Source organism: Maniola jurtina, chromosome 26, assembly GCF_905333055.1.
Source record: "Maniola jurtina chromosome 26, ilManJurt1.1, whole genome shotgun sequence".
Lineage (NCBI taxonomy): Eukaryota > Metazoa > Arthropoda > Insecta > Lepidoptera > Nymphalidae > Maniola > Maniola jurtina.
Window position 1 is genome coordinate 723,949 of NC_060054.1, and position 12,048 is coordinate 735,996.

Consider the following 12,048-nt stretch of genomic DNA (forward strand, 5'->3'; position numbering starts at 1 on the left):
ATGACTTCATTTACTTTGTTTTGTCCCATAAGCTTTTTGTGAACCACACGAGCGCCGGTAAATCAGTGTTGTAAAATTTCTGCCAATAATGGATGCAATATTCAAGTAAGTGGATCATATTTTTTTTATTTTAAGGAATGTAATACTTTTATGCATTTACACTTGATGCCAAACCTTGCATCTACTTACTCATACCATAAAACTGTTGCATTTTGTTTTATTGTTTGGTTTATGGCATGTTAATAGATGCGGATACCATACGGCACCACTAGGCGGTTATGTTGTCTTTCTATTATGCATACAAAAAATCCAAATTATGTAGTTTTTTTGTTTTTCCGTATGTAATGGCTTTTTTTGTTTCAACAGGGATTGTACATAAGATGAGGCACTTGTCATACTAGAAGAAGACAATGAACTCAAGCCTCTATTGCTATGAATTGAACCTCCAGACTTTGTAATCCTATCTGACGAAGATGAGGGTGGTTTCATAAATAATCCCACTGGTCAGCAACTCAATGCTAGATGTGAAGTGGTGCTAGCGTCTACATCGGCTCATACCTATTACAGTTCTAAAATACCCCTTGAGGTGGTGGCCGTCCATCAGCTTCAAAAACATCTAGAACTGGCAATCGGGTCTCTAACAGCATACGTTATGACGGCAGGAATCCTTTATTGGTACCCAGCGAGTCACGTCGCAAGTATGGATTAGAGTCTTGTCATAATCACAATAGGCTACAGTGCAATAAATGCAATGTGGGGCTCTGTACGCCCTGCAACCTACAGTTTCATACAAATAATATGTAATTTCATGGAAATATATGTAAATATTGATACAATTTATTGGATCTTTTAATCAATTTTGAACCTTGAACTATAAAAGAGTAAATTCCTTAATAATTCTTAACAAATTGTGTTCAAATATTTTGGAAACAATCAGTTAAAAGGAATTTATGAAACATTTGAAAAGACAAGGTAGGAGCCTAGCGGTGCTATGCGGCATCCATGGTTATTTCCAGAAGTAAGACTTGAACCAAAATTCTAATGATCAGATCTGACTAATAGGGTCCATAATAATAACATATTAATGAAAAACTCAATTCTGAGACCTTAAAATAATTCAGGCTATAATGGGTTAATATTACTGTTAATATTTAATGGAATTTGATACAATAAATTACCTAGGAGGTGACATAAAAACTGTATATATTTTTTAATTGTAAGTTAGTTTATTAATATATTGTTTGTATTAAATGCAAATAACAAAAATATTTAAAAAATGAAATAGTGATCTTATTTTAATGATTTTGTGATAACGATTGACGTAGGTAAAATACAATAAAATATCGATATTTTTAACTGAAAAACATTTTTAATATTTTTAAGCTTTGATCCTTACTTTTTTTTTATTTTTAGCTATTTAGTTTTTAAAAAATATTGTCAGATATAAAACAAAATTATCACCAACAGGTTAGCAGAATGTATTTATATTTAACTATTTTGTTATTCAGATTTTAGTTTATTTTATTTTATTTTTAGTTTTATTTAAAATTGAACATTAGGTATTGTACTGACTTAGTTTTATAATAATTGTTAGTAATTATATTTTTTGTACTATTCATAATTACCAAAAAATTTCAATTTTTTTACTTTTTTTTATTGTAAACTTCAAAATGTGCAAAATTAGTTATTCTTATAAATATATTCAATGTAAACATCGATTGAATACGTAAAAAATGTTAGTGAGTTTTAGTTAGTAATATCCATTACACTCCTTAAGTTTGGGAGCTATGTTAGTATTATGTTAGTCTTTAAGATATATCGATGTGCAATTCAAGGGAAGACATTAAAACGAGGACTTCAGTATTAATTAGTTTTATTTTCCAAAATTTTCCCAATATAGAAAACTAATTTCCATAATTTTCCTAATACAGAAAACTCAACTTCTGAACTTTTCTTAATTAAGGGGCGATTTTTCAATCTATAAGGGCCTGTTATTCACAACCGCCAGATAAATTTTAACTAACGAACAGTTTTACAGTTTGATAGTTGTATTGGTAATCTGTCAAAATGTTCCATTTATTCGTTACATAAAGCAGAGCTTACGGTTGTGAAACAGGCCCTTATTTCCCAAAATTTTCTAGGAACTTAATTAAGAAAAATGTTTCTTTCACAGTCATATCTGATGGAAAACAATGATGAGATCTAGGTTAGATCAGTTTTCCAGAATTTTCCCAATTGTAAGCTATTTCTTGAAAATCTGAAAAGTATTTTCTCCATTTTTTCGTTGCAATTCGGGCCAAACGTTATCCAAAATCCAGGGTAGGTAATGCGTGACCCGGGTGTAAACTCCGGGGTACCCTTGGCCACAGTCCCGGGGACCCCTGGATACGATGCCTTCTATTGAGTAACTGCATTTTATGTTCTTCATTAACGCCATTAGGGGTCCGCCACTGTCGCCCTGAAAACATAAACAAACAAAGTTTTCCACAAAAATCTTTTTAGGGTCCGTATCTCCAAAAAAATAACTTTTATTTTTATTTTCATGGCGGCCATTTTGAAATTTTATAAGTAATTTGTTGTTGTAGCGGCAATAGAATTACACATTCTGTGATACGGTTTTTACGAGATACAGCCCGCTGACAGACAGACGGACGGACGTACAACGGGGTCTTAGTAATAGAGTTCCGTCGGCAACCTTCGGGTACGGAACCTAAAAGGAACCCATATTTTGATCGCGTAGAGAAACTCCAAGCTCTCTCCATCGCCCCCTAAGTGACTCTGAGCTTTCTTATGAGGCCCAGAGTTAGCGACCATTGTCTCGGATCCATAAATCATCACTCACGATAGCTTCCTTTATTTTTACCTTCCAAGAAGCTGTGATAGCCAAATAGTTAAGACGTCCACCTCCTAATCGGAGGTCGGAAATTCGATCCCGGGCACGCACCTCTAACTTTTCCGAGTTTTAATTTACCTATTACATACAAGCTGATGCCCGCGACTTCATCCGCGTGGATTTAGTATTTTCACAATCCCGTGGGAACTCTCTGGTTTCCCGGGATAAAAGTACTCTATGTGCTAATCCAGGATATTATTTATCTCCATTCTTTCAGCCAAATCCGTCCAGTAGTTATTGCGAGAAGGAGCAACAAACATACACACACACACACACACACAAACCTTCGCCTTTATAACATTATTAGTATGATCACTCGCTTTAACGGTGAAGAAAAACATCGTGAGGAAACCTGCATGCCTGAGAGTCCTCCATAATATGCTCAAAGTTGTGTGAAGTCTGCCAATCCTCACTATGGCCAAACCCCTTCTCATTCTGAGAGGAGATCCGTGCTCTGTACTGCAGTCCTAACAAAGAGTGCAATAAGTCGAGTTTTTGGGCAAATTGACTTAAGACCATATCCGTAATCAGGAAAATGAGCTCTATATTTTCGCCTTAGACGTCTTTTTTGTATCTTCAGTAGTTTCGGTTCTGTTGGTTATCAAAACTGCAATATGTAATATTACGATTTGTAAGTAGCTAATCATAATCGCGAATATCTCGAAAGTAGTCGAAACCTAGTTATTGCTCTCTTCGTTAGGACGGCAGTGTAGTGAGCCGGCGATGGATGATGATGATAATGACCTTGCAAGAGTCAGCGTGATGATGCTTCGTGGTGGCCTTGGTTCCCACTGCGCATATCATGGCTTCGTCATTCCACACGAAGTTCTTTCCTTCGAACTTGTTCGTGCATAGATATCTGTCCTCTAATAATTTTGCCTGAAACAAGTGTAAATCAAAAATTTATGTGTGACAAGTGAAGATTACAGTAACTAGAAAAGAGCTGATAACTTTCAAACGGCTGAGCCGATTTTCTTGGATTATAGCTAAGAACACTCTCGATCAAGCCAGCTTTCAAACAGAAAAAACTAAATTAAAATCGGTTCATTAGTTTAGGAGCTACGCTACGTTATGCCACAGACAGATACACAGATACACACGTCAAACTTTAACACCCCTCTTTTTGGGTCGGGGGTTAAAAAGAAAGGCCAGATAACGCTGTGTGAAAAAGGTTTTAGGATACAATACAAGATAAAATTTTATAAAAATGTTAGCGACAAAAATATACCCAAATCTTCTTTATTTCTTACTAGGCGATGCCCGCGACTTCGTCTGCGTGGATTTAGGTTTTCATAAAATCCCGTGGGAACTCTTTGCTTTTCTGATATATTTCCGGGATGTAAGCTACCTCTGTACCAAATTTCATATAGGTAAATCAGTTAAACGGATGGAACTTTAAGAATCCCGTGGGAGCTCTTTGATTTTCCGGGATAAAATGTAGCCGATGTCTGTCCCCGGGATGTAAGCTGATTCTGTACCAAATTTCATCAAAATCAGTTATACTCAACTTCAAGTGAAGAGTAAATAGGCAACTCTTAGGCAAGCGCGCTCCATCTTAGGCTGTATCATCACTTGCTAACAGGTCTGATTGCAAAAAAATAAATTGTTGGGCTGAGAATTTTTTTAAAAAGTGTAAAGGCAAGTCCAATTTTTTTTGACGCAATTGATTTTGTTATACAATGTTGTATTACAATTTTGTTATACTTACCGTCAGCAGTAGTTCAGAGCGTGCCCGGAACCCAGTCTCCCCCCACCCAGCGATGATCCTGTCACTCTCAATCTCTCTCCCGGGAACTGGCAGGCAGGCTGGACGGATGAACTCCGAGAAACGTACGCTAGGAAATTTTCAAAATCATTTTTTCTTTCTTTTTTATTGTTCCGTACCTCAAAAGGAACTATGTTTGAACTTGTTGTATGTCTGTCTGTGTGTCTGTCTGTCCGTTTGTCGTGTCTGTCAAGAAAACCTATAGGTTACGTACTTCCCATACTTCTCGCTGACCTAGAATCATTAACTTTGGCAGATAGGTAGGTCTTAGCACAAGTAAAAGAAAAATCCGCAAATCGTGTTTACATAAAAAAAAAAAATTATGAATGAACACTGTTCATTTAATTAGTACCTATCTATTTTCACTTTCCAAAGCAAGATAACTATACCAAGTGGGGTATCATATTATGAAAGATCTTTACCTTCCTGTACATTCTAAAACAGATTTTTATTTATTTTCATACATAATAGCTTTTGATTTATCGTGAAAAATGTCGAAAAAAATAACCGAGTACAGAACCCTAAGTGCGCGAGTCTGACTCGCATTTAGCCGGGTTTTTTTATTATTATTTATAAGGTTCCGTACCTCAAAAGGAAAAAGAAACCCTTATAGGATCACATCGTTGTCTGTCGGTCTGTATGTCCATCTGTCAAGAAAACCTATAGGGTATTTCCCGTTGGCCTAGAATTGAACATCCAAGCTGTCCTGTTGGCCTAGAAGACTGAGAAAAAGGCCTAAGAATACCTTGAGGTACCTGCCATCGATATAATCGATATTATGGTAAATTATTTGACGATTCAAAAGCACTTGTAAAAGTTTAGTTGAATAAAAGTGATTCTATTCTATTCTACGCTATTCTACTTTATTCTACGCTATTCTACTGTATTCTACTCCATTCTACTCCATTCTACTCCATTCTACTCCATTCTACTCCACTCTACTCCATTCTACTCCATTCTACTCCATTCTACTCCATTCTAGTCCATTCTATTCCATTCTATTCCATTCTATTAATAACTGCTATTAGTTACCGTCTCTCCATTCTACTCCATTCTACTCCATTCTACTCCATTCTATTCCATTCTATTCCATTCTATTAATAACTGCTATTAGTTACCGTCTCTCCAGTTCGACGAGTGCTATATCATAGTTCAGCGAACTGGCCTGGTAGGTGGGGTAGGGGATTCTTCGCACTATGTTGTACAGGGCGCCATTTCGCGTGTCTGTCTTGTTGACTGTTCCCAGCAGTGCGAACTTTATGACGCCACTGAAAAGTAGTTAAAATTTTAACGATACCCATACCAATTTTATTATAAAAGCGAAAGTTTGTCTGTCTGTCTGCTAGCGTTTCACAGCCCGACAGTTTAACCGATTTTGATGAAAGGTACAGAGTTAGCTTATATCCCTGGGACGGACATAGGCTACTTTTTATCCCGGAAAATCGAAGAGATCCCACGGGATTCTTAAAGACCCCATCCGTTTAACTTATTTTTATGAAATTTGGTTCAGAGGTAGCTTGCATCCCGGAAATTAAGATACTTAGGCAACTTTTTATCCCGGATAATCAAAAGAGTTGTCACCGCATTTTAAAAATCCTAAATCCACGCAGACGAAGTTGCGGGCATCATTTAATTATATCTATCATAATTTTGGTAGTTACTTAGGTACTTACTGCGTAGGAGACATCAGTACATGAGCGGCCGTCAGTATATATTTTTCGCTGATTAAAGAACCCCCACCGATCCAAACCACGTCCTCCTCAGTGGGAACCACGTTACGACATCCCAGCACTGCCTGTAAAAACACGCTTATAAAAAAATGGCCGTCAGTGGGGTCTGTCGACAGAAGTGAAGACCTAGCCTATGAAACAAATGGCAGTCAGTGGGGACTTCCGACAAATAAAAACCTAAACCTATAAAAAATGCCAATCAGTGGGGACTTTCAACAGAAGTGAAAACTTAAAATTATCAAAAAGTTGACTATGAAAAAAAATTGGCCGTTAGTGGGTCTGTCTACAGAAGTGAAAACTTAAACCTATACAAACTTGCAGTTAGTGGGAACTTCCGACAGAAGTGAAACTTCTAACAATGAAAATATATACTGGCAGTCAGTGCGAACTGTCGACAGAAGTGAAGGTTTTCACTTCTGTCGACAATCTTCTTCTTCTGTCGAATCTATCTAACAAACAGCAGTTAGAGGTGACTTCCGACTATACATTTGAAATTCATTTGAAAAGCATATTATACAATCGAAGCTTATGTAAATGATAAAAGAGCGTGGATTTGACCAGCAGCTCGCTCCAGAAATGCGCGGGACATCAATTATTTTTATACATGACATAATATTGTATATCAAATCATTGAAAAGAGCAACCGCCGAGTTTCTTGCTGGTTCTTCTCGGTAGCAAAGGCATTCCGAACCAGTGGTAGATGCTCAAGACGATTTAAAAGTAACTACCTACTTGTAAAAGTCTAATTGAATTAAAATATTTTGAATTTGAATTCCTCAATCCACCATTTTACAGACTATCTTACCATATGCGGGAACTCCATAGGATTGGCCTCGGCGCCTCCCGCGATGCGGAAGGTGTCCCTCCCGCACGTGTCCACTCTGGTATATTCGTGAGGGTTGTTGACCTTCGACACGCATTTGTTGAAGTACTGCTGGTAGTCTAGACATTCTGAAAAATAGTACATTTTTTAGGGTTCCGTACCTCCGTCCGTCCGTCCATCGTGTCTGTCAAGAAATCCTATAGGGTACTTCCCGTTGACCTAGAATCATGTTTGGCAAGTAGGTAGGTGTTACAGTAGAAGTAAAGGAATAAATCCGAAAACCATGAATTTGTGGTTACATCATTAAAAAAAATTAAAATGTGTTTAAATTTTCAAAGTAAGATAACTATACCAAGGGGTATCATAATATGAAAGAGACCTGTACATTGTAAAACAGATTTTTATTTATTTTTATGCATAATAGCTTTTGATGTATCGTGCAAAATGTCGAAAAAATACCCGAGTATGGAACCCTCGGTGCGCGAGCCCGACTCGAACTTGGCTGGTTTTTTTTTCTTGGATGTCATGGACTTCTGCAAAGTAGCGCCTGCTTCTATACAACAAATTAAGAAGGCTAATGTAAACATACTCATCCAAGCATAATGCTGTTCATCCGTGTTCAACAAAGGCCTGCTGAGTTCGGGACAGCCGCTCGGCTCAGGAGACTTTTCAGGATCTGTCGTCTTCCTGCAGCAGAGCAGAGGCTGCGCGCCGTTGTAGCGACAAGTCTGTAGAATAGAATAGAAACTTTTGTTCAAGAGTTTACTGTGGGCTCTTCTCAGACCTGGGCGCATTTGGAACCCTATACTCTTTCTACCATTGTACAGTTTTTGATTGACAACTGTTGGATTTTATAATAGTAGGTACATGTACATATAAAAGGTATAAAAGCCCTTAAAAAAAAAATGTTGGATTTGTAAGAAAATAATGTAGTGATGATCATTAATAGGGGTCTCTCCGTCACTCGTTCCATACAAACGTAGTTCCAATTTCATTTGAATGTTAAGCAACCAAAGTCCATGTAATTTTGCAGACATAATATTCTAGAAACTAATATCTGTGTCTCCTTGGTTTTGGTTTTTGGACGTAGCACCAAAATTCGGGTTTAGAATATACTAGCCGATGCCCGCGACTTCGCCCGCGTGGATATAGGGTTTTAAAAATCCCGTGGGAACTCTTTAATTTTCGGGATAAAAAGTAGCCTATGTTCTAATCCAGGATATTATCTAGCTCCATTCCAAACTTCAGCCGAATCCGTCCAGTAGTTTTTGCGTGAAGAAGTAAACATACGCAGACACACACATACACACAAACTTTCGCCTTTATAATATTAGTGTGATTACCATATCCTTGGACCGCTTGATGCCGTGGTTGGAATCGAAGAAGTACTCCTTGAAGATGCCAGTCCGGTGGAACACGTCCCTGGTGGGGCAGCAGACGATCCTCAGGTCATCCTCCCATTTGCACATCTGGAATCCAGAGGATAGATAACACTACACGCGCTTCTACATACTACAAACTACCAGTAGAAGAAGATTGGAAACTTCATTTAATATTACTGATATAAAGTGTAAGTTAGTTGTCTATACTAATAAATAAAATTGGAGTGTCTGTCTGTAATTTCGAAATAACTACCTCATATTAAGCTCATATGGTTATTTGAACGATACCAACACTGAATCACACGTTTTTAAAATTTTTGTCTGTCTGTCTGTCTGTCTGTTTGAAAAGGCTAATCTTTGGAACCGCTGAACCGATTTTGACGGGACTTTCACAGGCAAGTAGAGGATTGACCAGGGCGTAAAATAGGCTACTTTTTTAACCGACTTTTAAAAAGGGAGTTGTGTTTTTCTACCTATGTACCTACACCGAAATCTCCGAGATTTCTGAACCGATTTGCGTCATTTCTTTTTTAATCGATAGTGGAACTTTGCGACATTGTTTCATAAAAAATTTGGAGTCCAACTCCTCAATCCTGATGCTGCAGGGGATCTGACCAATCCACGCGGGCGAAGCTGCGGGCATCAGCTAGTAATAGAATATGGTTCAAACATTTATTATGTACCACTAATTCATACTCTGAAATAAAAGGTGTAAATAAAATTGTAATAAAAAAACACATAAGTGGGTTTTATTTATTGTAAACAAACATAAAACAATCAAAAGTTTTAAGCCTAATCAATCAAAATAATGGGAACTAAAAATATTAAGGTGGTAACTGTGGGTCGATGCTAGCGCTCGACGTTTTTCTTTTATTAAAACTATACTACTGAAGATTTAGAAACATCCTTTGGTTGCCGAATATCACCATCATCAGCCTGTGAACGTCCACTGTTGGACATAGGCCTTCCCTAAAGAGCGCCACCACACCCGGCCCTCAGCCTTCCTCATCCAGCCACTTCCCGCCAGCCGCTTTATATAGTCAGTCCATCGTGCTGGAGGGCGTCCCACACTACGCTTGCTTGAATAAAATTACAATTTTAAAAAACAATATTTTTAAACAATATTTTATTTGGGGAAAAAATATTTGAAAATGATTCTCTATCTAAAGCGAAACTAAAATCCATACGTAGGTACTAATCCATACTAATATTTTATATGCAAAAGTGTACTTACTTGTCTTTCTGTCTGACTTAAAAAATAAAAAAAATTAGAAAAAAATTATATTTATTCTTTCATTAATATATTCTTTATATTCATTTATCCACTTACAGGAGGTTTCCTCTCGTCTTCATAAAGTATTTTTCTCGCAAACGGGCAGTCATTGATAGATTTGCAAATGCCGGCTGTATTGTTGAATTGGCAAGGATCACCTGAAAGAGAAAGAAAAATTAAGCAACTAAGTATTGCATTTTTGGCCGAATGTGCGGAAGTACCAATGTCACGAAGGTACGGAACCCTAAAAACTAAACTAAATTAAAATCGGTTCATTAGTTTAGGAGCTACGATGCCACAGACAGATACACACGTCAAACTTATATCATCCCTCTTGTTGGGTCAGGGGTTAATAACTGCGGAAAGTTAGAGGTACCTACTGATAGCCCGGGATCGAACCCCCGACCTCCCGATTTGTAGTTCGACGTTTTAACCACTAAACTATATATACTATCACCGCAAAGATCATACAGACAGACACTGAGGCCTTAGTTTTATAAAAAAGTAGAGGATGCCCGCGGGTTCGCCCGCGTGGATTTTGTTTTTCCATCCTGTAAGAACTCTTCGATTTTCCGGGATAAAAAGTAGCCTATGTTTATTTTTTAAAATTTTATAAAAATGGGTTAAGCGCAGGGGTTTTAGGAATCCCGTGGGAACTCTTTGATTTTCCGGGCTAAAATTTAGGATTAATAATTAGCCTATGTCCGTCTCCGGGATATAAGCTAACCCTGTACCAAATTTCGTCAGAATTGGTTAAACTGTTGGGCTGTGAAAAGGTAGCAGACAGACAGACAGGCAGACACACTTTCGCATTTATAATATTAGTATAGACTAGAGGATGCCCGCGGCTTCGCCCGCGTGGATTTTGTTTTTATAATCCTGTAGGAACTCTTCGATTTTCCGGGATAAAAAGTAGCCTTCCCCGGGATGTACCCCAGGTCTGTACCAAACATTAAAATCGGTTCAGCGGTTGGGCCGTAAAAACGTAGCAGACAGACAGACAGACACGCTTTCGCATTTATGATATTAGTATGGATTATTTTATAGAACTAAGTAAGCGTCTTCATATAACAACTTAAGGAAAACATTAACTTAATCATTCAAGTCTAACCAGTTCTTATTAAATACACACACCTCTTTTCAATGACCTTGCAATGCAAACAAACATAAACAACACAACAACACATTTCAAAACCATTTTAAATCACAAAATACACAATTTTCAATCAATTTCTCTGATATATTTTTTAAAAACTTGGTTAAAAAAACCTCCTCCTTTTGTTGAAGTCGGTTAAAAGGCAAACGAAAATGTTAAATTCATAACACAGCACTCTTTATTTTTTATGGAAAATCAAAAATTGTTCGCTTTATTACACTTTTACTAAGAAAGATATTTTTTTGAAAACACAGTCACTTTATTCTACAAATAACTTTACTTTTTTTTTTTTATAGAGAACTCAATGCATTACATTTATTTTTTATCGTAAATCATGTTATCATATTAATCGATATTAGAATTTACATACAAGACAACGTCTCTACTGAGTGGATTTTTACATAGAAATAAAAGCTGAGGTAAAAACTGGACAAGTGTGAGTCGGAATCTTACACAAAGGATTCCGTACCATTTTATATTATATGCAAAATATAATACTAAGTACCTATGTACTTTTCGTTTTAATATCCATCCATCCATAAAGTGGATACTTTAAAATTCGTTTTAAATTACGATAAAACTTACAGCTAGCCTTATCCAATCCATACTTAATATTATAAATGCGAAAGTGTGTCTGTCTGTCTGTCTTAACGAAGTCGCGGGCATCCTCTAGTTATTATATAAACCATGCCCGCGTGGAATAGGGCTAAGAATACTGGCTGAATTTCCGCGCTGGACAGCCAGGCTGATCCGTTGCGCAAAAAATTAGCCAGCCCTTCTATTTTCTCTGTTTTTATTATTTTTTGTTATAGTGGCAATAGAAACACACACTCTGTGATAATTTCAACTCTCTACCTATTTCGGTTCATGAGGTACAGCCCACTGACAGACAGACGAACGGACAGCGGAGGCTTCGTAGGTCCCGCTAGCACCTTTCCGGTACGGACTACGGACCCCTAAAGACCGGACAAGTGCAAGTCGTTCTCACAAAAAAAAACTTGCCGTGAACTTAAGGGAGTTTATTCG

The 12,048-nt window shown here is 37.3% G+C and overlaps 1 protein-coding gene and 1 long non-coding RNA gene across 3 annotated transcripts; one reads left to right on the plus strand and one right to left on the minus strand.

Annotated features, from left to right (window-relative positions):
- Nucleotides 1-1,225: 1,225 nt before the first annotated feature.
- On the plus strand, nucleotides 1,226-11,357 carry LOC123878860. Its single transcript, XR_006798898.1, has 3 exons — nucleotides 1,226-1,239; nucleotides 3,125-3,126; nucleotides 11,277-11,357. It is a non-coding gene; the product is annotated as an uncharacterized LOC123878860 (long non-coding RNA).
- Nucleotides 1,857-11,283, minus strand: LOC123878831 (venom protease-like). Of its 2 annotated transcripts, XM_045926176.1 has the most exons (11): nucleotides 11,171-11,283; nucleotides 11,001-11,135; nucleotides 9,924-10,024; nucleotides 8,555-8,680; nucleotides 7,801-7,939; nucleotides 7,194-7,339; nucleotides 6,332-6,453; nucleotides 5,777-5,926; nucleotides 4,602-4,728; nucleotides 3,638-3,772; nucleotides 1,857-2,458 (listed from the first exon to the last, which is right to left on the minus strand). In XM_045926176.1, exons 2-11 carry the CDS (start codon nucleotides 11,062-11,064, stop codon nucleotides 2,243-2,245), a joined length of 1,326 nt encoding a protein of 441 aa, XP_045782132.1. In that variant the 5' UTR covers nucleotides 11,065-11,135; nucleotides 11,171-11,283; the 3' UTR covers nucleotides 1,857-2,242. The 2 variants fall into 2 exon arrangements, with proteins under 2 accessions (XP_045782132.1, XP_045782134.1); XM_045926178.1 differs by lacking the exon at nucleotides 3,638-3,772 and having other exon boundaries at nucleotides 11,001-11,283.
- Nucleotides 11,358-12,048: the final 691 nt, after the last annotated feature.